Raw genomic sequence first — 26,605 nt, 5'->3', positions numbered from 1 at the left:
AGCTCAGATCCCTTCTTCCAGCCCCACGATGGCTACGGAGCAGTGGTTCATGGGGCCGCTCTCCCCGGGCACTGGAGAAACGCTGCCCCAGAACGACTTGGAACCTGGGGCACAGCCCTGCGGAGACCCCTCCTGGTCGACGGACCCAGCCCAAGCGGAACCGGAGGATGTCCAGGGGCAACTGTCCGAAGCCTCCCCTTCTACGCCTTCCCCAGAGCCTCGGACCCCGGGCACTGGGCCCACACCTCCTCGCCTACCCTTGGACACCTTGTTCAGCCCTGTCACAGAACAGCTCCGCTACCTGCTCAAAAAGGCGGATGATTTCCAAAGCTACTTGCTCTACAGGTGATGCTGGACAGGGTCCCAGGATCCCGGTGGATAAGGAAACAGAGGAGAGGGTGACTGGATAAGCAGGTAGAACACACCAGAGTCGCAAACTTAAAAGCATTAGGAGCTCGCCCTGGCCCGTTTGGCTCAGCGGTTAGAGGGAGCATCTGCCCGCGGACCAAAGAGTCGTGGGTTCGATTCCCGTCAGGTACCTCGATTGCGGGTTTGACCCCTGGTGGTCGTCAGGGTCGTTTGGGAGGCAACCAACTGATGTGACATGATGTCTCTCTCTCTCTCTCTCTCCCCTCCCCCCCCTCCTTCCTTCTCTAACTGAAATCAATGAAAAAAATATCCTTGGGTGAGCATTAAAAAAAAAGCATTAGGAGCTAGAGACAATGAATGAATGAAGCTAGCTTATTAGGAATCCAATTTGGAAGAGTGATGAGGGCTGTGTATCATTTGTGGTTAGGGAGTACCTACTATTTATGTGAGCACCAGTTTGCCAAATGTCTAGGATTCTTTGTTTTTTTTGGTTTTTTTTTAAGGACAGATGCCCAGGTGCTGGACCAGGGCAGGGGCCTAAAGGACTTGAATGGGTGTAACACCGAGATGACATTATTATTATTATTATTATTATTATTATTATTTTGGTGTGTGCCCCTAGCCGCTAGGGCCTAGCAGGAACTGAACCCGGGACTCTCGGGTCCGCAGGCCGATGCTCCAACCGTTAAGCCAAACCGGCCAGGGTGAATTCTTTGGTTTTTAACTGATGGCTTAGGTTTTGGACCCTGGACAGGCTAAACAAAACCTATCTGACCCAGATTTGGCTTGCTGACTATCAGTTTGAGATCCAAAAGGAGAATGTGATTCCCAGCCCAAGGAAAAAGGGACTGATTCTGGAAGGCTGTTTAAACCCATTTTCTAGGCTCCACCTGCAGAGTATTTTGCATCAAAAAAAATCAGTCATGGAACTCAGGTGTCAGCATTTTTATAAGTTCCAAATAGTTGTGATGCAGGTTGTCCTGGAAGATGCTCTGACAAAGCCTGGCACTTGGCGGGGGAATTGTAATGGAGGTCCAGACCAGCGATAAAAGTGGGAGGTGAGTAGAATGGGAGAAATGAGGAGGTATAAAGGATCCCAGGCAAAGGCCATCTTCTCCCTTCAGCAGGGACCGAGTTCAGAAGGAACAGCTGGCAAAGGCCATGCCCACCTTCTTAAAGATGTGTGAGCCCTACTTTCTGTACCTGGAGGCAGCTGCACGGAGCATGCCGCCCATCTATGGAGCCCTGCAGGAGCTGGTTCGAAAGGGGGTGTGTGGGGCCAATTCCTATACCCCATGACCCTTCATCCCTCAGGCCTGGGGGAGGGGGAAGGTGTGAGGGTGCTTCTGGTAGGCCAGCTAATCTTATCATGCCCCCCTCTTCCATGCAGCTGTTGGAGATCTCCCAACAGCTGACCCTGCGCCTGGAACAGCTGGTGCTTATGTATGCCTCCTTTGGGTTTGTGGACCTGGAAGAGTCAGATCCCCTAAGGTAAAAGAGTGAAAGACTGGGAATAGTAGGGGGTAGAGAGAGAAGGGTGTCTAAGGCACAGCCTCCTTTCCCACTCTCCCATCTCCTGCCAGCATTTCCTGTTTCTTCTGCGGGAGGTTCTCCATCAGTCCTTCCCACGAGGTGTCCATCTTCAGATACTGTGCCCCTGCTGCCTACACCATCAGCCGCTTTCCTCGGTACCTGTATAAGAAGATGCGCTGGAACCTGGAAACTACCCCAGAGCCCAGCAGCCAGGGGAAAGATTCTCACGTGGATTAGTGAGTCCCCTTACCAGAATCAAAGTCCTCACCCTTTCTATGGAGATTGCCAATACAGGCCTCTGAACTACCACTACCACCTAAGTGTGGAAAGTCAAGCAGGAAACCAAGCACCTTTGAAAGGCCACCCTCACCTTCAAAAAAATTCATTCCCCAATCAAAATAAAAGTCTTCATCTTAAAAGTAGCCTGGCAGAGAGAAAAGGCCTCAGTATTGAGTCACATCCCTGTCTGAGAACTTGAAGGCAATTTCTTTTGAGTTTCTACCTCACGTTCAAAATTAAAGCCCTCAACAGAAGTTAGAAAACTGCTCACTTTTAATTGCTGCCTCTTCCCCTCTCAGCTACTTCCTGTGCTATCGGGATACATGGGAAGACACAGGCAAGAGTCCAGCCAATTCTTGTCCCCAGATTCAGAAGCTGTGGTCCATCGGTCGATGGGTGCCCCTAGGACCAGCCGAGGATGACCTTTATTCTTGGTAGGAGCTAGGGCCATGGCAAGGTGGGTGTGGGCTCTGAGGGGAGGGGCAGAACCCCACCAAAGACCATCTACGTCCCGAACATTGTTTCTCTTGGTAATCATGATAGCATTGTATTGTGCCCTGAAATCTGCTTTATGTAAAACCCACTGAGGTCTATACTACTAGCACATTTTTACAAAGAAGGAAACAAGTGTTCAGAGAGGTTAAGTTACCTGCCCAAGGACACACAACAGCTAGTTGAGTGATTGGCCAGGTCAGGGGTAAGTAGTTCAGCCTCGCAGAACTAGTACCCTCGAGGTTTCTCATCAACAAGGAAGCCACTTTCCCCCAGGATTTTTCCCACCCCGAGCTGAAACTAAGCCTCTTTCAGCGACAGCTTCTCACCCGAGGGGAGAGGCTCCCGAGGAGCAGGGGGCGCTCACGTGCAGGCCTGTCTGTCCCTGGCCCGCAGGATTTTGTGCCCGCAGCCGTCTGGAGACTACCAGCAACTGCTGACCATCGGCTTCGAAGAGCCGTCTCATATGCTAGCCACCGACCTGCTGGTGCAAATCCTCACGAGCCAGGCAGGCCCGGCCCGGTCGCCGAGCGCGGCCGTCCCCACAGCGTGGGCCCCTCAGGGGTCTTGAACCAGAGAGGGTGGGAGCTGGAGCTTGACAGTTCCAAACTCCAGGAAAGGGGGCAGGGAGGGGCTAACTCGTTCTCCAAGGGCAGCTCAGTCTCACCTTCAAAGGGGCCAGGCCGAGCAGGTTGGGCTGCACCGGGTCTGGCCCTGCCGCGGATACCCGCGTGCGGATTACACGAGTTTCGTGTTAAATAAAAGAAAGAAAAGAGATCACAGACTCTGCGTTCACTCGGAGCGCCGCGTCCCTCCTCTTGGGGCGATGAAGTCCCGCCCACTCGCGCGGTCTTCTGGGCAATGTAGTTTTTGCAATACACCAGTGTTCCGTAGACCAGAGGACGAGAGCTCTGGGCATGTGCAAAGGCGTACGGGAAGCAAAAAGGGAAGTAACGGTGCCTGTCAACAACCGGAACCCAGAAAACCGCAAGTTTCGGGTAGCCGGGAAATTCAATGCTCGTTGGGGGCGGGTGTGTGTGTGTATATGTGAAGGAACCCTGGAGTTACGCCCACTAACATGTTCCGACCCGGAAGTGATTTCTTTGTACTTTAAAAGACCATATTTCCCGACGTGCCCCAGGCTAAGGGCCCCTGATTAGTTTCCTAAGAGCCAAGGTCAGATCTTCCTCTTCAAACTTTTGGGTGCAGAACCGGTCAGGTCGCCGTACCCCGCGGTGTGTCCTGGGCTCAGGCGGGATGGGAGAGCCGCAAAGAACTACAACTTTGGATCTCCAAAGCCTTACTTCAATCATGGACTGGAGGGGAAACCCGGATTGAGACAGTTGAACCTGTTCAAAGCTACGGCGAGCAAGTACAGGAGCCTGGCTAGACCTGAGCTGGGTCCTGAGCTCAACTGGTCCCTTGCGAGGTGAGGAGGATACTTCCTGGCCTTGAATCACTCAGCTGCAAGTTATGCCCTTTAAACTAAGGAATGCCTTTTGGTCCCCTCCACCCCCTCATTTTCAGAGTCGGAGGAGAGACCTAGAGTCCTGCTTTTATGCTTTGATGAAAGCACTCGCACTTTGTATAGTCCCTGGCACTTTGTATTACCTTAAGCCCCAGTTTACAGATGACACAAACGGATGTGAGGGGTGAAGTGAATCAAAACTCTTGTTCTTGGGAGGGATCAGGCTTTTGGTGACAATTTCTGATTGCATCAAGGATTTTGTGTTTTTAATCCTCACTCGAGGATATTTTGTTTTCTTTATTGATTTTAGAGAAAGAGGAAGGGAGAGGGTGAGGTAGAAACATCCATGAAAGAATATAGATTGGCCACCTCCTGCATGCCCCACACTGGGGATTTGACCCACAATTTGGGCATGTGCCCTGACCCAGATGTCAATGCTCAATCACTGAGCCACACCACCAGTGGAGGATATTTTTCTGTTTATCTTTAGAGTGGGAGGGAGGGAGAGAGAGGGAAACATCGACTTGAGAGGAACATATCGACTGGCTGCCTCCCGCTGGACCCAGACCAGGGCCAGGGGATGAACCACAACCAAGGTAGTGCCCTTGACAGAAATTGAACCTGAAACTCATTGGTCCATGGGCAAACGCTCTAACACCTGAGCCAAACCGACCAGGGCAACATCAAGGATGTTTTAGTCCACAGTCCAGGTCCAAAAGAATTCAAGGGGTGTCTGAAGCTCCCTAATACTAATTTGAGGTAGCTCCTCTGAGATTTCTCCCAACTGTAAAACTGTATAGACTAGCCTGGTTCAATAGATACATAAAGTGTCAGATATATGTAATTTCAAGTTTTCTAGTAGCCACATTTTTTTAAAAAGGTCAGACTAATTTTAGTGATATTTTAATTTAATCCCAGTATCTCCAAAATATTATTTCAACATACGATCAATGTAAGAAATTATTGAGATGTCCCCCTACCCCCCCTTTTTTTAGTACTAAACCTTTGAAATCTGCTATTTTACACTTCTAGTACATTTCAATTCCGACTAGCTATATGCAGCTTAGACTGTCTCCCATAAGACAAATCTACAGGCCTCTTAAGACCAAAGGTTTCCAGTGGGTGATGGCAGTACTGGGAGAGGAAGGAAACAGGCTTGATTTCCTGGGTCCTATTCCTGGAGAACTGTCAACACCCATGATTCTCCAGCTTTAGTGTCCGGAGAATCATATGGAGGTTTTGATCATTAAGTCTGGGATGGGGCCCAAGACTTAATTTTTAACAAGTTCTCAAGCAATGCTGGTGCTGCTGGTCCATGCAGCACATTTTCAGAACTGCTAGCCCACATCATCATGGCTCTCAAACTGGCTCCATGTTGGAAGGCCCTGGGAAGCTTTACTGATGCCAATGCCTCCCTCAGATTCTGATTTCCTTAGCATAAGGGTGCCTCAGGTGATTTTAACTTGCAGGAAAGTTTGAGAAACCAGGTCTATCCTTAAGCCAACCTTTCCACTCTTTACATGCTTAATTCTTAGCTGCCCTGGGAATTAAGAACTAGCTCTGGGTGTTTCCATTTACACCTTGGCAATGCTGACTTCCCTGCCTTTCTCTCCAGACCTCCCAGAGTCACTGTCAAGCATGTGGTCAGTGTGCTGATGATGATGTCAGGTGCTGAGCTGAGCTGCTGTTGGGGTGCAATGCTGTATGAGTAAGCATCCTTCCATTCTTCATTAGCCATTTGTTGTCCCTATGCAGGTTCCAGCCTGTTGGTAGACCCAGGGTATAGAGTTGGACCAATCCAGTTTAAACAATGATCTAAAATGTTTCCTGGGTCTCAACTATTTCTGAGTCTCACTGCACCTCTAAGAAGCTGGTATACTGAAACCACAGAATACAGTCTGGCCAGTTGAGCGTGGAACCATGCACCAAGAGGTCCTCGGCTGGATTCCTGGTCAGGACACATGCCCAGGTTGTGGGCCTGATTCCCATTGGGGAGCATGCAGGAGGCAACTATCAATGTTTCTGTCTCTCTCTCCCTCTCACTTCCTCTCTCTAAAATCAATAAAGGAACAAAAAAATTATTTAAAAACATATGACTGCAGAGATACAATTTTACAACTTGGGGTGTTCACAGAACCTCTTAAAGTCCATCCTAGGGGCCCTTGAACCCCTTGTCTTGGGAGAGAATTAAGGAGGGTCTGCCAATTGATAACCACAAGCCCTATTGCAGACAGGTGTTGCTGCCTCCTCCTGCGCACCTCCCCCCCATTTTAAAAGTTTTCTAAATAGTCACAATTATTTAAAGTTTAGGAGATTTCTCTTTTAAAGGCTGGGTTGCCCTTGCTTTTGGAAAGCAGAAGCTCTGGCACCACTTAACTCACTCACTGGGAACACTGCTGTTAAGGAGGAACACTTACTAGCCTTTGAAATGAGGCATTTGTTTTCAAGCACACCTCATCTCTCCTTAATATTTGCCTGGGGCAGCAGGCATGTGAGGTTTGCAGTCTGGGCAGATTATAAATGGCCTTGTGTGCCCTGCTAAGAAGCTTGTACCCTCACTCTTTTTTCTTTTGTAGCTATTGTTTACATCCCAAGGGCAGGAACAACCTCTTATCATTTCTGTCTAGCCAGCGCCCAGAGCGGGGCACGCGGCTGGTACTAATAAATGTTGACAAAGCCTGGAAAAGGAGGGCGTGAGGTTATTGATCCGAACGCCGCAGTTTGCACCCGCGCCGCCAGGGGGCATTAGGACCCGGGCAGGACAGAGGAGACCGGCAGCCCAGGAATAGGGCGTTACGGGCGCATTCCGCTTTCCACATTCCGGTCAGCGCCTCCTGCGGCTTTCTCCCCCGCTCGCCGCACTCCCGCCCCACCCCAGACAAAAAGGACCCAAAATTAAATAGCGTGCACTGCCCAGAAAGAAGGGACTTTATTGGAAGTGGGGAAACCGAGATGGTGACCACAGTCAGGGCCGGAGGGAGAGGCTAACTAAGTTTGCACTTAGGTGAAGAAGTGCTGGATGGGCAGTTTCACTGGCTGCACTGTTGTAGTGGTATTTACCAATGGGGAATAACAGTTTTATGGCAGAAACTGATCAATTTCACAAAAATCAAGTTCAAGGATGGGCTGGTAGATTTCATCTTCCCCGGCGCAGACCGCTGGCCCCTCTCCAGGACTTCTGCTTATCCGGAGGGGTCTCCTGGGCTCCTCTTGTCCGGGTCCTCTGACGGGCATTGTTACTTCCAGCCGGGGATCCCAGCCCGCTCTAACCTTAAGGCTTCCGCTCCTACTGGGAAGAAGGGGCCAGTCGGAACACCCAGACATAGGGGTGAGGCGGTTTGGGTCCCAGGACCACCGCCTCCTCGCACCCCTTAGCCGCACCCGGGAGTTCGTGTCCTAGCCCAGAGTGACTTCCTAGGGGGCGCGAGGATGTGCTTTTCCCCGGCCCAGCGTCCTGGCGCCACGGGAGCTTGGGGGGGGGGGGGGGGAAGCGCCAGAAGCAAGAGGGCAAAGGGGAACTCACCTGCTCCAGACCGTTCTCCGAAGCCTTTCTGCGAGGAGGCCAGATCACCGCCAGCTTTCCATCGCTCCTGAATGCTGCGAAGAAAGGGGCACTCACCCGGTGTGGCTCCTCCTCTCACCAGCTGGAGACAGCCAGGACAAAGGAGGCAGGCCGCACCCCTTAAACACACATAGGCGTTCACATACACACACATACACATCGTCCCCGGGAAGCTCCATTCTAAGGGAGGAGGGAAGCAAACCCAGTGTGGGGAGGGAGGAACCCGAAAATTCAGGACGATCCAGGAGTGGCAGAACCAAGGCAGGGTTCCCTGGGACCCAACAAAGAGAAAGACATCTGGAATCCTCCTTTCCCCCACCACGAGTCTAGGTGAGGTGTACCTGGGAGTTGACCACTCTGAGTAGGGAGTGAAGCACAGAGAGTGGGCAGCGCAGAAGGGAATGGAAAGCTTAGAGCGAGTCCCAGGTATCTGGGAACCAGAGGGGAAACCCCAGAGGGCCAGAAGAGGGGCCACTGGAGTTGGGCAGTCTGTGTGAGCGGCTGTGGAGCCCCGGCGCGGGTAGCTTACCCATTAGGCTCGGCTCGGGCTCCTTGACCTCGGCGGTGCCATAGACATTAAGCCTCTGGCGCTGCAGCTCCCGCTCGCGCTCCTGTGCCTCGCGCACCTCCTGCTCCAGCAGCGACGGCGCCATGGGCGGCGGGGCGCGGGCCAGTACCGGGCACCGGCCCTGCACGGCCGAACGCGGCCGGCTTCCGGGCTCCAGCAACCACTGCGTGCCCGTGCCGCCCTCCGCTGCCGGTGAGTAGCCGCACCCACCCGCGGCCTCAAAGAAGCGCTTGAGCTCGCCCAGCGCCTGCGGAGGCGGCCGGGTGCACGGCTCCGGGGTCGGGGGACGCGCTAGCGCCGCCTGCCGGTGAGACTCCCGCTCGATGTCTCGCTGCATCTGCGCGCCCGCCCGCGCGCGCTCCAAGGCACGCGAGAGCGCGGGGCCGGGGCCTGGCAGGCTGAGCACCGGCCGCAAGCGCAGCTCAACGAGTTCGCGGCCCGCGCTACCAGGGCTCAGGCCCCGGCTCCGGCGCAGGCTCTCCTCGCGTTCGCAGCTGCGGCGGATTTCGCGCTCGATGGGCGTCTCCATGAGAGGCTATTCCGGGGGCTGTTGCAGGTTGGGTCTCAGGGCGCAGTAGAAAACGAAGCTGGGGCTTCCAAGTCTGACCCAGAGGAAGAGGTCTGGGACCCTGAGGGGGACACTGCCCCGGGGTCCTGGCTCTTCGCGCTTCGGATGGCTCCTAGTCGTCGCTGCCTGACCCAGGAGTCTTAAAGCTCCCAGGTGGGCACGGCCTGGGGGCTCTGCGTTCTTCCTCGCTGATGGCTTGAGCACTTCGTTATCTTGCTCGGGGCTCTCCGTGTCCTGCTCTGCAGAGGGCACGGGGACCTCGCCGCCTGGCCTGAGGACCGCGGTGACCTGCCCTGCGACAGACCCAGGGATTTCTCTGTATGACCCCAGGGGCTCTGGGTCCTGCTTTTTGGGCGACCCCAGGTCTCCACTCTCTGGCCTGGGGACCTCGGTGTGCAGAGTTGAGAGCAGTTCGGAAGCCTGAGTATCCAGCGCCAGAGTTTTGATGCCCACAGCTGGGACACAGTGCCCTGCGCGGTACCTGTGGCCGCAGTCGCCACCCGCGGGTTCCAGGGCGTCGCCCGCACCGGCCGTTTCTCTGACCCGCCTCTGGCCTCCAAGAACAGCCCCCGGGGCAGGGCAGGGCACCGCCCCCTGCACCTGCCCGAAGGACTCTAGCCCCGCCCTCGAGCCTGGAGCACCTCCGCGGGGCACCGGAATTTGTCCACTGCCGGCTTTTGGGTCAGCTCAGGGCACCGGGCTTTCCTAGACTCTGTCCACTGCTGGGGGGAAGGGCAGTTTGGGTGCTGTTTCACACACTGGGCAACACCCTGGCACCTTTCATCTCCATGTTCCTGGTATTGCCTGGAGGCGTAGCCCCAGCCATGCGCCGGACTGGGCCTCTGAACCACTGGCCATCTGGTGGGGGTATCCTCGGAAGACGTCGTTCTGGGGCCTTGCCTGCCCCGCCCAGCCAGTGCCAGAAGGCAGCGACGCCCCTGGCCTCTGGGCTGTCCATCCACATTCCACCCCTGTGGCACACAGCTTGGGCTGGAGGGGGCGCCAGGAGCATGGGCGACAAGTTCCTGGGCTCAGCGAGGCTCCCAGCGGTGGCCACTCGCACCAAGCACAGAGGCCTCTTCCCTTCACTCTCTCCCAGAAAAGCCTCAAAGCGTCCTCCGCCAAGTGCATATACCCAGACTGAGGGAAGAGGGAGGGACAGACACAGAGCACCCAGGGTTCAACAGAGTGACTGCGTTTGAAAGGTAGTCACCTTGGGCTCGGACAGCTGGCAGGGCCCAGAGAGAGATCCAGGCTTGCAGGAGGTAGCAGCTCCCTGAAGCTGGGGCCAGATCCTGGCTCTCCCCCTGAGGGACCCACTCCCGGGGACATTGTTCACCCTCTTCCCTCCAAATCCATCCTCCTGCCCTGACCATTCTAGGGTAACTAGGAAGAAAGCTATAATTACCTAGAGAATGTGGCGGGGCTACAAAGCCTCAAAAACCCCCAATAAACCACTCTCTGACCATTCCTTTCCCCAACTCTCTGCCTTCCCTGGTAACTCCCCTCTCTTTCCACCCTCTCATCCAGCTCTCTCCTGGGTCACAATCTCAAACTGCTGCTCTCTTCCCTCTGACCCTATTTGGCCTAATTGGAATTGGGCCCACCTGGGTTCCATTCACTCATAACCTGAGCAAGGTACCAGTTTTCTCCAAGTCTGTTTTCTTGGGAGGCGATGAGGCTTAAAGCTGTACTTCTGAAAAGAGTTGTCTCTATAGTGGCCTTTCCATTTTATCACCTCTGGCCCTCCTCCAGCCATGCTCACCTGGCTCTTGGTCCCACTATCCCACTGAGCCTTCTCCACCCATGGACATTGATGACCTCTATTTGTCAGTCCCAGCCACTGGCTCCTCTCTAACTTCATCTCCATTAGCTCCTTGGTCTCCAGGGACACTACTCTCCCCTGGTTGTACTCCTACCTCCAGAGCACCCCTTTTCAGACTTCTATTCACTTGTGTCAACAGACTTCCTTCCCCTCTGGCTTCCATTGGGGTTGACTAATGGGGGAGAGGTGAGTTCGCATGTTTATCCCATGTGCTCTCAGTTGGATGCAGTTGGGTGTGTCCCTCCACTGTAGGTAGCAGCTCTGCGCGCTCTCTCTCTCTCTCTCTCTCTCTCTCTCTCTCTCTCTCTCTCTCTTCCTCTCTGCAAGGCCAAGGGGTGGTAAGAGCTCTTAGCTATTACTAACCCAGGGTGTGCACAATGCCTTGATTGTTTCCCTACACCTATGTAAACTGACTCTATTAAGTTCTCATCCATTACTCAGTTTGAGCACACAATCTCTTTCGTGCCAGCACTGGGACCCTGACAAATCCCAATCTCATGCTTTAAACACTATCTCTATGCTTATGTCTCCCAAATTTACATCTCTAGCTCTGACTTCTCCCCAGGGTTTGGACTCATAGCTAACAGTCTCCAGTCTAATAGATATGTCAAACTAAACACTTTCAAAACTGAACTCTCGGTTTCTTCCAGTTCTACTACTCACTATGTATGGCAACTCATCCATTCTGGTTTTCATGGCTAAAATCTAGGTGTCGGCCTCAATTTCTCTCTTTCTCTCAGCCACCACCCCCTTCAATCCATCTGGATTGGATTGTTGTTGGATCTGTTAGATATTCTGAATTTATCCATTTTTCTTCACTCTTGTCCCAGCCATTTCACCTTCCTCCAATGGCTCTCCACCAAACTTAGAAGAAAAACTCAAACTCCCTACCCCATTTCAAAGGCTCTGCCCACTTCTCATATCTCATCTTGTAACATTCTCTCCCTTGATCACTCCTCTGTTCCAGCCTTCATGCTTCCCTCAAATCACCCACTGTATTCCCACCTCAGAGCCTTTGCACTTGTTTTTCCTTCTTCCTGGAATGATTCATTACATGACTGGCTTCTGTTTAAGTCTGGGCTCCAATGTCACTTCTTCAGACAAGTGGTCCCTGATCATCTAGCCTACATCACACACAGCCCTTCTCCATAACTCTACCCTATACTGTTTTTTGTAACTCACCCTATACTGTAGTTATCAGCAATCACCTTTATTTATTTGTTTATTTATATATTATCTATCTCCCCCCCACTAGAAATTGAGCTACATTACAGTATATTTGGTTTGTCTTAATCACCTCTATACCCAACTCCTCCATGTTTAGAACAGTGCCTGACACATAGCAGTTGCTTACGAATTATTATTGCATGATACTAGGCCTATATCAATGTTGGGAATGAAGAAATACATCACACTTTTTTTTTTATCCTCACCCGAGGAAATTTTTGCATTTATCTTCAGATAGAGCGGGAGGGAGAGAGGGAAGAAGAGAGAGACATCACGCGAGAGACAGAGAGAGACACATCAACTGGTTGCCACCCACATGACCCCAACCGAGGCAAGAGACAAACTGCAATCAAGGTACATGCCCTTAGAGGGAACCGAACCAGACACTCTCTGGTCCGCGGGCCGATGCTCTAACAGCTGAGCCAAACCGGTCGGGGCGAAATAAATCAAACTTGCATGTCCCAGTTGAGTTTGAGATTGACGGACAGACACAACTATAAACAGAACAGTCTTGCCTCAATGTGGAATCCATGACAAGAGTATAAAAGGAAACCTATGTACTATACATATACATTGTTAACAGTTTAACATTGTTAACCTAAAAATAAAGTCCAAAATGAGAGGCAACAAGCATTTATTTGAGACCCAAAAGAATAGCTATTTGGTTTTTTTTTGTTGTTGTTGTTGTTATTTTATCCTCACCTGAGGATGTTTTTGCATTTATCTTCAGATAGAGTGGGGGGGGGGGGTGTCGACATGAGAGAGACACATTGACTGGCTGCCACCCACACAACCCTAATGGGGCCGGGGACAAACTGCAACCAAGGTACATGCCCTTATTGGGAACCAAACCTGGGTCTCTCCAGTCCGTGGGCCGACATACTAATCACTGAACCAAAACAGCCAGGGCAAGAATAGCTATTTGGGAAGCACTGATTCAGACAGAACCCAACCAGTGTTCTGATTAGGAGACAAAAGCAAGGGATATTTATGAGAAAGGGAAGGTGAAAAACTACAGTAATAAAAGAAAGGCATTTCTGTTGGTGCCGATGAGCTAACACAATGATGTTAATTCTAAATAATGTTTTAAAATTTCAGTCCCAGAGTCATTAGTTCAGTAGTCATATATCAGCTTTCTTGTTATCTTTGCAAACAGTTCTTTGGGGCAGAATGTTGCTTTAGGCCCAGTCCAAAGGTTATTTTGCCCTGTTCTAACATTCCAAAGGTTTGAAGGAAAAAACATTGCAAGGCATTTCCTCTAGGGTGGCAACTCTGACTTCACTTTAAAGTGGCTCCATTTTGCCCTGGCCAGTTTGGCTCAGCGGTTAGAGCGTCGGCCTGCGGTCCGGAGAGACCCGGGTTCGGTTCCCGCTAAGAGCACGTACTTCGGTTGCCGTTTGTCCCCGGCCCTGGTTGGTCATGCGGGTGGCAGCCACTCGATGTGTCCCTTCACATCGATGTTTCTCTCTCTCTCTCTCCCTTCCTCTCTCTCCCTCCCACTCTATCTGTACAAAAAATGGAAAAATATCCTCGGGTGAGGATAAAAAAAATAAAAATAAAAAATAAAGTGGCTCCATTTAGCCCAGCTGGTGTGGCTCAGTGGATAGAGTGTCGTCCCATGGACTGAGAGATCCGGGTTTGATGCTTGGTCAGGGCACATGCCCAGGCTTCAGGCTCGATCTCCATTGGGGGGTGCGCAAGAGGCAGCTGACCAATGTTTCTCCCTCACATCAATGTTTCTATTTCTCTCTCCCTTCTTCTCTCTCTAAAAAAATCAATAAAAACATTTAAAAAAAAATAAAGTGGCTCCATATATATTATTATTATTATTACAAAATCAAACTACAAGCAATTAAATAAAATATATTCTTGCCTCCAAAAAGTGAGAACAACCCATATGTACATTAACAGATGAATGGATAGTCCTGGCCAGTTTGGCTCAGCGGTTGGAGCGTTGGCCTGTGGACAAGAGAGACTTGGGTTCGGTTCCCGCCAAGGGCACGTACCTCAGTTGCAGTTTGTCCCTGGTCCCGCTTGAGGACATGTGGGTTGCAACCACTTGATGTGTCTCTCTCACGTCGATGATTCTCTCTCTCTCTCTTCCTCCCGCTCTATCTAAAGATAAATGCAAAAATGTCCTCGGGTGAGGGGAAAAAAAGAAGTCAGACACAAAAGGTCATGTGTTGTATGATTCCATTGATATAAAATTTCAAGAACAGGTAAATCCATAGAAAAAGAAAGCAGATTTGTAGTTGCCAGGGCTGGGGGAGGGACGAATGGGTATTGACTGTTCCTGAGGACATAATTTCTTTTTGGGGTGGTAAAAAAGCCCTGGAACTAGATAGTGGTAAAAGTTGGACAACATTGTGAATGTACTAAGTGCCACTAATGATAAATTTTATGTGTATTTTACCACAATTAAAAACCAATTTAGCCCTGGCCAGTTTGGCTCAGTGGTTAGGGTATTGGCCCGCTGACCAAAGGGTCACGGGTTCGATTCTGGTCAAGGGCATGGACCTCAGTTGCGGTTCAGTCCCTGGCCCTGGTCAGGGTCAGCCAGTTGATGTCTCTCTCTCACATCGATGTTCCTCTCTCTCTCTCTCTCTCTCCCTCCCTCTCCAGATAAATGGAGAAAATACACATCATCGAGTGAGGATTGGAAAAAACACAAAATTTTAAAAATATGTTCTCTCTTCATATCATGGCAAACATACTTTCAGAATGACCTGGAAGGCCAGGTTTAATTGACAACATTTTGAATTCCTAGGAGTTTTGTACTAGAATGTGGGGTACAGGGAAACCCCAGTCCTCAGTCCGGCCCCATTTGCTTCACACCTCCAACTCTGGCTTGCATAGCAAGGAGCTTTATGCATGCTCCTGGGGACCCTATCCTACATTTTCAAGCTCTTTTCTCACCCCTCTCCCCAAAGCTGTCCTTAGCCACTTCTGGGGTCTGGGTGGGGTGAAATGGCAGGGTGAGGCACACCCTGACTGCATGGTCTGCCTTCAGAAAACCAAAGGCCTTCTCAGTGCACTCATGACCACTGGGGCAGCCCTGGCTGGGTGGCTCAATTGGTTGGGGCATCATCCTGTACACCAAAAGGTTGTAGGTTCCATCCCCGGTCGGGGCATGTGCTGGTTCTCTCACATTGATGTTTCTCTCTCTCCCTTCCTTTCTCTAAAAATCAATAAAAAATATCCTCTGGGAAGGATTAAAAAAACAACTTCCTTTTTATTAAAAACGACAACACTGGGACAAGGAATTCTGGGGTCCCAAGTACCCCGATTAGGATCTAGAAGAGGGAGGTGCAGGATGTGTTGGGCACCTTCCCTTTGCCCCCTGGGAGGGTCTCCACTGGAATGTGCTCTCTAAAACAGGGAGCACAGGGCAAGGACCTTTCTCCTTGAGGTTCATGTCTCAGAATTGCACACTGTGACCAAGGCTGGGGTGGGGGAAGCTCTGGAGACTATGAGAGACCAGCCTGGAGAGTAGGTTCTTTTCCCAAAGGGTGGTTAAATGAAACAGGAAGTCAGTTGAGAAAGGGGCTGCTGACACTTTAAGAATGGCATGGGGGTGTAAAACAAAGACCCTCAAGAATTGGGTGGGAAGTTCTCTGGACCTTCCTCATCACAACTCCACCCTTAACTGTTACAGAAGCTAAGGGTTCAGCATCCTGGAGGCCACTTAATCTAATTCTGTCACTTCACAAAAGGGAAAACTGAAGCCTAGAAACCAGAAGTGAGTTGCCTATAGTTACCCAGATCGCAGGTCTCCTTATTCATTCCCACAGTGCTCAGAATCCTCTAGCTGGCTAGAACTAGGGTCTGAGAAGGGAGGGCAGTAAGTAGTGTGTAAGAATAGCCAGCATGTGTGGTGTGCAACGATGCTCACATGTGGGGGACCCTTGGTGGGCAGGCTGGACTTGAGGTGTCTGGTGTGCCAAGTGGAGGTGCTATTTTCAGAGGGGGTCCGCTACTCCCCACTCTGGTCCACATGCCCCACCACGCATGTGAGAGCACATTTACCGGGAGGCAGCCTAGTGCAGCAAGGAGGCCAGTGGCTGGTAAATAATTTATCAGGACAGCTGATAGTACCTCCCCAGAACTGCCGCCAGCCCCCAGCCCCCCTCACCCCATGCACCTCCTGCCTCCCAGCCCAAACCAGCTGGACCAGCTCTCCCGGTGCCTGACCGCAGCCCCCCACCCCCCCCCCCTGCCAGCCACAGCCTCCAGGGCACGTTTAGGCAGGCAAGTGGGCAAGCGGGTGGTGGGTCCTGATCTCGAAGATTGGAGACCAGAACGTGGGCTTCTGGGCAGAGATGGCCCTGCAGAGCCAGATGTGGTCTCCAGCCACACCCATGTAAGTGTCCAGGGGCAGGGGGGCAAGGGGGCAGGGCCTGGGAGGGACTCGTGGGGGACACTAGCCTTTCCACTGGGGTGAGAGCCCCAAATGGCCTCTCCTAAGGAGACCAGGGGTAGTGGAGGGATGCCAGCAGCCAACCTTGAAGGCTCTTAGATGCCCCCCCAGAGTCTGGTGAGAGAAGTGAACCTCCACCCCCTTCTTTTTGGGAGATTTTCCTATAGTAGGCTTCAAGCCCAAAGTCCAGCCTGGGGGTGGGGCTATGACTGGGGGGGCGGGGAATGACAGGGCCCCTCACTCCCCCTTTTTGCCTTTAGGAACACCCCTCAGCATCAAGTGTGGGAGGAAATGCTTGAAATGCAACAGAAAAAGTTAATAGCTACTAAACTGGGAAAGATGATGGCAAAATTAAAATGATCACCTGCTTAATGAAATGGCCACCAACTGTTCCTGGTGCAACAGGCCACAGCTATGAACGCTATTCTTGTATATTTAAACAATATCGAATGCATTTACAGAGTATTTTAATATTTGAAGTGTGAGGGCCTTTTAAAGTAGGAGGGTGGAGGGGCGCCAGAGGTTTGTAAAAAAATTCTGGAAAATGCACCCCCCAGGGACCCCAATTTGGTTTCTTCACTCTTTTGGGTCCCCCATTGCATTATTCACCAACTACAAACCTGGTTGCCTAGCAACGGGAACCTGATCCCCCCCCCAGCAAGGAAGAGGCCAGGAGATTACATCTGGGGGTGGGACAGCAGAGGGGGGACTTCAGCCCTCCCCCAGGGGCAAGCCTATTTAGCAGAGGGTCTGGCTTTCCTGCAAAGTATGACTTCAACCCCCTGCCCCAACTGAAATCACGGACCGCAAGCTGATCTCTGGCCTCCTGGTTGCCAAGACATGGTGCCTGGATGCCCCCTCTCTCTCCAAGGGTTCCTAGTGGTTGGGGCCTGAGAGCTTCCAGTTCCAATTTCAACTCAGTGACCTTGGACAAGTCTTTTTTGCCACTTCTTGTAGCCTCAGTTTCCCCATCCAGAAAATGGGGATAAGAATACTACTTACGCCCTGGCTGGTTTTGCTTAGTGGTTGGAGCGTCGGCCCGCGGACCAGAAAGACCCGGGTTTGGTTCCCATTAAGGGCATGTACCTCGGTTGCAGCTTGTCCCCAGCCCCAGTTGGGGTTGTGAGGGTGGCAACCACTCATGTCTCTCTCATGTTGATGTTTCTCTCTCTCTTCCTCCCTCTCTCCCTCCTGCTCTATCTGAAGATAAATGCAAAAATGTCCTCGGGTGAGGATTTAAAAAAAAGAGAGCGAGAATACTACTTACCTCCTAGGATCTTTGGGAGCATTAAATGAATTATATAGGTAAAGCATTTCACAGTACCTAGCACATGATATGCTCTGGATAATGGTTGGGTGATTTTATTCTCAGTTGGAATGTCAATTCAGCAAAGAATCAACTACAATGTCTCAAGATCAGGGAGTGGTAGGGGGAGGTGGCTGTGGTAGCCTATTGGAAGACCCACAGAGCATTTAGAGCACTATATATAGTAAGTGCTAAATATGTGCTGACATTATAGCTGCATGGTCTGGCCAGAGAAGATCTGGGAGGCCCTGCCTGAGTTTGGGTAATGAGTCTAATAGTGTTAGTGCTCAAATTAATAAATGTTTGAGGGCTTGCTCTGTGCATGCCCTGGGTTAAGTGTCCCGAACAACAGGCAGATAGACATACACTTCTAGATACTCGCCTATGAAGCATCTACACATAGTTGGCGCTCAATGCCTGTCCCTGATGATAGGCTAAGGCAGTGATGACTGTCGCCTAAGCACCCTGCAGTGCCACAGTCAGTTTCCAGTTTCCAGAGTGAGCCCAATGGGGTTAGGGGTGTCCCTGGAGGCTGTGAAGTGAGATCCTGGGATGCTGCAAGGACAACGATGAGAGTATTTCAAGTTAAACCTTAAATAGCAAATCCTCCTCCCCTCCTTTCAGCTCAGAGTCCAGGGCTAAGCATCATGACTTGATGACCCTTGCCCGGGGTGTGTATCTATGTGTGTTTGGGGGTGGGTTGGCAGGTAGAGAAGGCAGCTCTGGAGTTACCATGGCTATGGTGAGTGTTCACAGTGGTGGGATGGACACTTCTCTCCCCAGACTCCCTCACACTCCAGAGCTTAAGGAATCTTGGGTAGAGGCCAAAGTTCAGAGAGGGTGTAGAATTGGAAAGAGACACAGCAGTTGGAGGTCTGACAGTGTTCGAGAATTTCTGTAGGACGGACTGGAAATGGTTATTATAACTAATCGTAAGCATTATTAATCATGGAAATTATTAAAGGTATTATGAATAATAAACTATGCTAATTTTTTGGAGTACTATGTCCTTAGTTTTTTCCTGTATGGATAATTCCTTGGTAGGGCATCTGTCTGCAAGGTCAGAGTCAAGATATTCAGGTCCATTTTACAGATGAGAAAACTGAGGCTCAGAGAGGTGATATCAGCCTTGGGAAGGGTTTTAGCTCAACCTGTCATGGTCTCTGCCTCTGCCTCCATGCAGGATCCTACCCTTTGCCACGACTCCTCCCAGAGGCAAAGGGGAAATAGAGGAAATGCTGGGCTCTAGTTGATTTCTAAGCAGCTCAGTAACCTCGGCATAGAGAGGGGCATTCAAGACCTGCCGGTGTGGTTCAGTGGTTGAGCGCTCACCCATGCACTGAGGGGTCACCAGTGCAATTCCTCTTCACAGCACATGTCCAGGTTGTGGGCCAAATCCCCAGTGGGAGGCATGCAGGAGGTAGCCAGTCGATGCTCTCTCTCATCTATGTTTCTATCTCTCTCTCTCTCCCTTCCTCTCTCTCTAAAAATCAATAAAGAAAAAAAATTTTTAAAGAGAGAGAGAGAGCCCTAGCCAGTTTGGCCTGCGGTCCAGAGAGACCCAGGTTCAGTTCCCGCTAAGGGCACGTACCTCGGTTGCAGTTTGTCCCCGGCCCTGGTTGGTCATGCGGGTGGCAGCCACCCGATGTGTCCCTTTCACGTCGATGTTTCTCTCTCTCTCTCTTCCTCTCTCTCCCTCTCACTCTACCTGAAGAAAAAATGGAATAACGTCCTCGGGTGAGGATTCAAAAAGGGAGAGAGGGTGGGGGACCAGCCTGCTGAGGGTGGGGCCCTGGAAGACCCCCTCTGAAACACCCCCACCCCACCCGCCCTCTCCCCACAGGCCCATGGCTGAGAGCTCCCTCTACCGGCAGCGACTGGAGGTAATCGCGGTAAGTGATGCCCTCCGGGTGCGCCCCGCCCAGCGCCCTGAGTAACCCCAGCCTTAGCCTCCTTCTCGCCTCCCTTCCATCCGGGGAGCTGGTCTAACGCTAGGAAGTGAGGGAGCAGCACCTTCAGCTCCAGCCCTGTCTGGGGCGCCCCATCTAAATCTTCAGGCCCCTCTGCTCCCCAGTTCCTCTGTCTGGTCACCACCCCCCCCAAAATAGTGAGGCTGCAGACCTGGCACTTCCAGAATCTGCATCATCCGATGCTCCATTATTGAACCCGGATCTCCCAAACATCCCATGTGTAAACCCTATTTCTCAGATCCCCGCCATCTCACTAACATCTATCTCTCTGATCCCTCATCTCTCTGAACCCCCATATCTAAATCTTCATCTTTCTGTACTACATCTCTGAGCCCCCATCATTCTGACCCCTATGTCTGTACCTCATTTCTCAGTCCCCCACCTCATTAACTGACTCCGATCTCTCTGTCCCCCACCTCTACACCCCATCTCTCTGTCCCCCACTTCTGCATCTCCATCTCTGTGGACCCCATCTCCACAGCTCAGTCTCGTGGAACCCCCATGTCGGCCGGCAACTCCCTCCCATCCTGGGGAGCTGGCCTAGCTCTGAAGTGGAGGAGCAGCACATTCAGCTCCTGCCCTGCCTGGGGCGCTCCACCTAGATCCTCAGGCCCCTTCACTCCCCAGTTCCTCTGTCTGGTCACCACTCCTCCAGACCCTCATCTCATTAGCTTTCTTCCTTTGATCCCCTTATCTGGACCCCCATCTCTGAACCCCATATCTTGGACCCCCACAGTTCTGTCTCCTCTCTAGATTCCCATTCCAAGTTTCGCCCCACCCCCCATCCACAGCCCCCCATTCCTTGAGGGCCAGGCCTCTGCAGAACCCAGGGCGCGGCAGGCCCCGCCCCCGCCCGCCCCGCCCCCACCGCTGCTGAGTCAGCGCCTCCGCAGCCCCCTCCCCTCCCGGGCCCCGACGTGCGCCCAGCGGTGCGCCTAGCCGCCCTGCAGCCCCGGGAACCCCCACTAATCCGGCGGAGGAGAGAGGGCGGAAGGGAAGGAGGTGGCCCCACCCGGCCGCTAGGCAGCTCCGTCCTCTGTGCGCAGGAGAAGCGGCGGCTGCAGGAAGAGATCCGTGTGGCTCGCGGGGAGCTGGAGGAGGAGAAATTCCGCGTGGAGCGGCTCAAGGTTTGTGGCGAGTGGGGGCGCCTGCCTAGCTTGGGCCACGAAGGGGGAGGGGGGTGCCTGTGAGAGCCGGTTCGCAGGACCATAGGAGCCTCTGTCTAATATGAGGGGAGAAGTTGGGGGCACTGGTTCCAGCTTTGGGGGCGGCTGTCTTTCCCTGTATGTGAGAATGGGTGATGGTGGTGATGGGGACATTCGTAACACCTTTGGGAAGAGTATGGGGACAGTGAAGGGTTTTTCCAACTTTGAGGTAGGGAGGGGCCAAGAGAGACATTGATTTCACCTTTGGGGATGTCTGTCCCATTCTGGAAGGGTTGATGAGGAGGATGAGTGCTTTTTCTATCCTGGAGAAGCTATGGGCTGGTAATGGGGTGTCTGTCCCACTAGCAGTGTTGAGCAATGGGGGTTTATATCCCAGTCTGAGGGAGAACTATCTGTCCCATCTGGGTGATTGTGGAGCTGTGAGAAATCTGCCCAACCTGGGGAGGGCGGACCCTGCATAGGGCAGGGAAGTCCATATGCCCAGCTGGAACCCCTTTCCATGCCCAGAGAAAGTCTCTTCGGGAGCGGTGGCTAATGGACGGAGCTGAGGGACCTGAGGGACCAGAGGACGCCAACTTGCAGGATACCCAGTCTGCCGAGGGCCAGGCGCAGGCCCGCATCCGGAACCTGGAAGACAGCTTGTTCACGTGAGTGGGGTTCCTGCTTGCTGCCTTGGCCCCAGCCTGGCTAGGCCAGGACCCTGGGCCCACTCCCAGGAGGTGGCAGATTGAGACTGGGGGGGTGTCCATTGAGCCTGGGGGCTCAGGTCCCAGCAGCCCCCCTTTCTTCCAGACTCCAGTCTCAGCTGCAACTGTTGCAAAGTGCATCCACAGGTGCCCAGCACAAGCCCTCTGGCAGGCCTGCCTGGCGCAGACAGGTGAGGAGGAACAGATAGTTGGGGAGGGGGTGTGGCCACAGGGCCCAAGCAGAACCTCTGCAAGTAGTTTAGATGCTTGGTCCTCTACTACTTTTTTGCTCAGTGGTCTTGGGCAAGTCACTTTCCTTACTCAAGCCTCAGTTTCCTTGTCTCTGAAAAGAGACTATCAGCACACACCTGGAAGAGGTGTAAAGGAGGGTCCACAAGTTCACAGCTTAGCACTAGGAACAGACACAATGGAATGTTTTGTTATATAGTTGCTAGTATGGTCAGAATGAGGAAGGAGAGCAGATGTGGAGGGTGCTTGTGGAATTCAGCCTCAAAGGTGGGAACAGATCACCATTAGATGCTCTTGGGATCTGAGGCATCTATACAGGTTTGGGGGTTTTTGTTTGTCTTGTTGATAATACCTTTATTAAGATAAAATCCACATGCCATACACAGGATTTTGAAAACCAGGGTACTGCCCTGGCCAGTTTGGCTCAGCGGTTAGCGCGTCGGCCTGCGGTCCGGAGAGACCCGGGTTCGGTTCCCGCTAAGGGCACGTACTTCGGTTGCAGTTTGTCCCTGGCCCTGGTTGGTCGTGCGGGTGGCAGCCACTCGATGTGTCCCTTCACGTCGATGTTTCTCTCTCTCTCTCCCTCCCACTCTATCTGTACAAAAAATGGAAAAATATCCTCGGGTGAGGATAAAAAAAAAAAAGAAAACCAGGGTACTTTACAGTAAATTCTGGCTGTTTGGGTGGTCCCTGAAGTCCAAAGATGCCAACAAACTTGTGCCTGGCCACAATGAGTTGTGGGTTTTCCACAGTCTCCACCTCTCCCTAATATCTTCCCTTAGTTCCCAGATGTCTTTCACAGGACAGAGGAAGAGGAGACCTGTTAATTGGCATGGGAAGCACTTGCTGGGTTTTTGGTATAAGCCAGAACTTTCTTGCCAGAGATGCACAAGGCATGTTTTCTGGCTCAAGGGAGCTCCCAGTCCAGATGAGGAGATGGGGTGCAAAGAGTCCGTGAGTGGGAAGCCCTGGGCATGAGAGAGCTCAGAGGAAGCACCTTAGTGATGGTGAGGATTTAGGAAAGGTTTCCTGGAGGCAGTAACTATGCTGAATCTGGGTGGGAGCCAGGCAGGAGGGGAGAGGGAATTCCAGGCAGAGGACAGCCTCTGTAAAAGTATGAACGCTGGAAAGAGGCGATTAGGATCAGAGAACTGTGAGGAGATCCATGGAGCTAGGCCTAGGTGGCCTGTATGGCTGTGCCCAGTTTCCCTCCCTCAGGCCATCTTCTTCTGCCTCCTATACTGCATTCCAGCCATACTGACCCTCTTTTCTGTTCTTTGCCTAGCTTATTGCAGCCTCAGGGCCTTTGTATTTGCTGTCCTGTCTAACCCTTTCCTACCTCTTAAAAAAATTGTTTTTTCTGTATTGATTTTAGAGAAAGAGAGAGCAAGGGAGAAGGGGAGAGATAGAAACATCAATGAGAGAGAACGTGCATGCCCTACACTGGGGATTTGGCCCACAACCTGGGCATGTGCCCTGACTGGGAATCAAACTGACAACCTCTTGGTGCATGGGTCGATGCTCAACCACTGAGTGACACCGGCTGGGCAACCCTTTCCCATCTCTTCACTCAAGACTGGCTTCTCATCTTTCAGTTCTCTGTTCAATGTCACCTCCTTCTAGAGGCCCTCCTGCATCTTATATCTAAAGGAGGGACCCTCACCCTGGCCAGGTTGGCTCAGCAGTTGGAGTGTCGGCCTGCGGACTAGAGAGTCCCAGGTTTGGTTCCTGCTAGGGGCACATACAAAAAAAAAAAAAAAAGGCACCCCATCACCTCTTAGGCACTCCTTAATCTCTCATCCTGCTTTTATTTTTTCTGCCATAGTCCTTTCACTCCCTGATATTATATATTTATTTATTTATATTTATGATCTGACTACTCCCATTGGCATGTAATTTTTTTCCCACTTAAGTCACTGTCTCTTCAACAGTGACATCACTGGCAAGCCAGGCTGTTCTGGGTCACACAGTTGAAGGACCAGGCATGCTAGGGCAGGGCCATGTGGGCAGCTGGAAATACATCACCAGCCCTGGGGCCAACCCCCATAAGTAGCCAAAGCCCCTGGAAGATGACTGGCCCCTTAGGTGCCTTGGAAACCAGAGGAGAGGTCATCAAAGTGCCCACCACTTTGGTTCAAGTACCTCATTTTACAAATAGGAAAACAAGAGGGCCAGAGAGGATAGTGCCTCTCCCAGGGTTACATAGCAAGTGAGGGACAGATTCAGGGAAGGACTCATCCCATCTTCCAGCACAGTGCTCTACCCTCCAAGCATGTTTGGAATATATGTTCTAATAACAAAAGGCATAAGTGTCCCTTATGGTAAGGTAACCTCAGTAGCTGGCAATATAGTAGGTCCCCAATAGAGTATTAGCTGCATGACACAGTATTAAGCATCTATTATGTGCAAGGCACTGGAGCAGAGGGTAATAAGGTGAGGAAGGCTGAGGTGCAGTAGAGGGTTTGATCCTGAAGGTAATAGGGAGCCATTGAGGGTGTTTGAGCAGGGGAGGGGTACTGGCATGCAGGAGGCTGGAAGTGAAGACATGGGCTGGCTTGACCTTGTCTCTGTCATTCCTGTAGAGTCATCGTCCACTCTCCCAGCCCACCGTGGAGGCAGGTACTACAGGTGGGTGTTTATGTCCCTAGGCCTGGGGATCGCAAGAAGAGGGGCCTGAATCTGGGTAGCCTGAATCTCATCCTATCTCCCTCCCTCTCTCCTATCCTCCTGACTTTCCCAGACCAGACTGATCTGAACAAGAGAGCCTCCTTGCCAGCCGAACCAGTGGACACATCTCTGGAGTCCCCATCTGAGCCCAGAGATGAAGCTGTTGGGGTTCTGGCAGCCCCGAGGCATGTCCCTGGGGCAGCAGGGGCCTCCTCAGAAGCCAATGGCCCCTGCCTCCGACCCAGCCCTACTCCAGAGCAGGAGCAGGGTCAGGGGGTGACAGCATCTGATGGGGGTGGGGGTGAGGCCAAAGGAGGGGGTGTGGTGAAGGTGGTGTGGGAGGGGCTGAGGGCCACAGAGGACTGTGCCAGGGGGGCCACAGGCCCAGAGCTGGAGGCTAAAGTGGAGGAGATGGTTCTGGAAGCCATTGGGGACAGGCTGGAAGCCAACCGTCCAGAACTTCCATCCTGGGTGAAGGAGGACAGGGGCGTCGTGGAGGTGGTCTGGGAAGGGGTGGGAGGCACAGAGGGCAGTGACTCAGAGGCTGCAGGAGAGGTGGACAGGGGCCCGCAGACTGCACAGACCAGCCCACTGAGGCTCCAGGAGAGACTAGAGGGAACAGCTTCTGTAGAAGGGGAAGGGGGCCCCAGGGGCAGCCCTGATGGCTTCAGGCAAGGGGGCTCTGGAGGAGAGGAGGGATCCTTCATTTGGGTGGAGAGAGTGACCCTCAGTGAGGAATGGGAGGAACTGCTGGTGGAGGGGTTGGAAGGGCGGAGGGCACTGGGGAAGGAGGAAGGAGATGAGAGTCCTCTGGGGGTGAAGAGGTTGGGAGGGGCAGAAACCTGGGAAGCGGAGAGGAGACAGGCAGAGGAATCGGTGGACACATTGAAGAAAGGAAATGAGGAAAAGGCAGAGGAAAAAGGAGGGGCAAAGTGGGAAGGGGTGGAGACGTCGCTGATGGTGGAGAGGAAAGGAAGGGAGGACCCTTTGGAGCCAGAGAGAAGAGGTGGTGAAGGAAAGGTAGAGACAGAGAGGAAGGGCGGTGAGGAACCATTGTCAGCAGAAAGCAAGGAAACAGAAGGACCTTTGAGGGCAGAGAGGAAAAGAGGTGAGGAGCCATTGGCAGTAGAGCAGAGTGGAGGTGAGGGAAAGCTGGAGCTAGGGAAGGAAGTTGAGGAACCATTGGGAGTAGAATGCAAGGCAACTGAGGGACCACTGAGGGCAGAGAAGGAGAGAGGTGAGGAAAAGCTCAGGGAGGAGGAGAAGGAAGTTGAGGAACCATTGGTTGTAGAGAAGAAAGAAGAAGAAAAGCTAGAGGCGATAGAAGAACCACTGATGACAGAGAGAAAGGAGGGTGAAGGATCACCAACAGTAGAGAGAACAGGAGATGAGGAGCCATTGGATGCAGAGAAAAAAGGAAATGAGGAATCAATGACAGCAGAGAGAACAGGAGGTGAGGAGCCATTGCAGGCAGAGAAGACCCAAGAGATCAAGGAAGATGTAAATCCAGAAGAGCAGGACAAGTCAGGAAAAGGAAATGAATGTCAGGCAGAAGAGGTGAGTGAAGCAGGGGCTCCCCTGGGGGCCAAGGAAGAGCTAAGGCCAGAGGAGGAAGGACCACAGAAGCCCCAGGAGAAGCAGGAAGGCTCCCTGGAGGAGGAAGCAGTGAAGCCCCAAACCCCTGCTGAGGGCCAGGACCCCTCACAGGATGCCACCCCCCTCCTGGCAGAGACCCCAGCTCCTGAGCAGCCCACCGAGTGCCAGCCACTGCTTCCAGTGGAGGGGCCCAGGGCCAACCCCAGTGCCCGCCCTGTGCCCACCTATGCACCTGCCCAGCAGCCCGAGCCATCTGCTCCTCCTGAGGGTGAAGAAGCAAGTGGTCCTAAGCAAAAAACGTGCCAGTGTTGTGCGGTGATGTGAGTCTATGCCCTCCACCCCACACCTCGCTCCTCTCACAGCTACCTCGGCCTCCTGGCATCCAGCAGAGGGTCCCAGGCGCAGACAGGGCATATGGGACTGGCTGTGGCATCTGGGAGCCTGCTGGTCCACACATCCACCTCCACCTGGGCTTCCAGACCCCTTGCCCACTGCCTGTGACCCTGGCCCCCTTCTCTGACTAAGCCTTTATACTTGAAAATAAAATGTTAAAGCACTGGGACAGTTTGAATATGGGTGTTTTTGGCACAGAACCACCTTGCCATCTCCTGGTGGGAAACTGAGGGCTTCACTTGGCTAGAATCAAAAGATGATGAG

General features: G+C 52.4%; 3 protein-coding genes across 5 annotated transcripts; 2 read left to right on the top strand and 1 right to left on the bottom strand.

Annotated features, from left to right (window-relative positions):
* CUNH19orf67 (chromosome unknown C19orf67 homolog) lies at nucleotides 1–3,244 on the top strand. Its single transcript, XM_036282208.1, has 6 exons — nucleotides 1–345; nucleotides 1,494–1,638; nucleotides 1,760–1,860; nucleotides 1,953–2,138; nucleotides 2,481–2,615; nucleotides 3,070–3,244. Exons 1-6 carry the CDS (start codon nucleotides 29–31, stop codon nucleotides 3,242–3,244), a joined length of 1,059 nt encoding a protein of 352 aa, XP_036138101.1. The 5' UTR covers nucleotides 1–28.
* A 391-nt stretch (nucleotides 3,245–3,635) lies between these two features.
* On the top strand, nucleotides 3,636–26,370 carry PALM3 (paralemmin 3). Of its 2 annotated transcripts, XM_036241913.1 has the most exons (11): nucleotides 3,636–3,671; nucleotides 3,883–4,102; nucleotides 5,757–5,849; nucleotides 19,458–19,506; nucleotides 20,631–20,711; nucleotides 21,258–21,397; nucleotides 21,543–21,627; nucleotides 24,268–24,313; nucleotides 24,426–25,394; nucleotides 25,524–25,662; nucleotides 25,732–26,370. In XM_036241913.1, exons 3-11 carry the CDS (start codon nucleotides 5,797–5,799, stop codon nucleotides 26,270–26,272), a joined length of 2,103 nt encoding a protein of 700 aa, XP_036097806.1. In that variant the 5' UTR covers nucleotides 3,636–3,671; nucleotides 3,883–4,102; nucleotides 5,757–5,796; the 3' UTR covers nucleotides 26,273–26,370. The 2 variants fall into 2 exon arrangements, with proteins under 2 accessions (XP_036097806.1, XP_036097807.1); XM_036241914.1 differs by lacking the exons at nucleotides 3,636–3,671; nucleotides 3,883–4,102; nucleotides 5,757–5,849 and adding an exon at nucleotides 16,211–16,251.
* MISP3 (MISP family member 3) lies at nucleotides 7,042–8,931 on the bottom strand. Of its 2 annotated transcripts, none has more exons than XM_036241916.1 (3): nucleotides 8,233–8,931; nucleotides 7,665–7,738; nucleotides 7,042–7,430 (listed from the first exon to the last, which is right to left on the bottom strand). In XM_036241916.1, the coding sequence occupies exons 1-3, from the start codon at nucleotides 8,798–8,800 to the stop codon at nucleotides 7,428–7,430; spliced, it is 645 nt and encodes a 214-aa protein (XP_036097809.1). In that variant the 5' UTR covers nucleotides 8,801–8,931; the 3' UTR covers nucleotides 7,042–7,427. The 2 variants fall into 2 exon arrangements, with proteins under 2 accessions (XP_036097809.1, XP_036097808.1); XM_036241915.1 differs by having other exon boundaries at nucleotides 7,042–7,427.
* Nucleotides 26,371–26,605: the final 235 nt, after the last annotated feature.

Source organism: Molossus molossus, unplaced genomic scaffold (assembly GCF_014108415.1).
Source record: "Molossus molossus isolate mMolMol1 unplaced genomic scaffold, mMolMol1.p scaffold_m16_p_4, whole genome shotgun sequence".
Taxonomy (NCBI): domain Eukaryota; kingdom Metazoa; phylum Chordata; class Mammalia; order Chiroptera; family Molossidae; genus Molossus; species Molossus molossus.
This window is presented reverse-complemented; position numbering and strand designations above follow the sequence as displayed.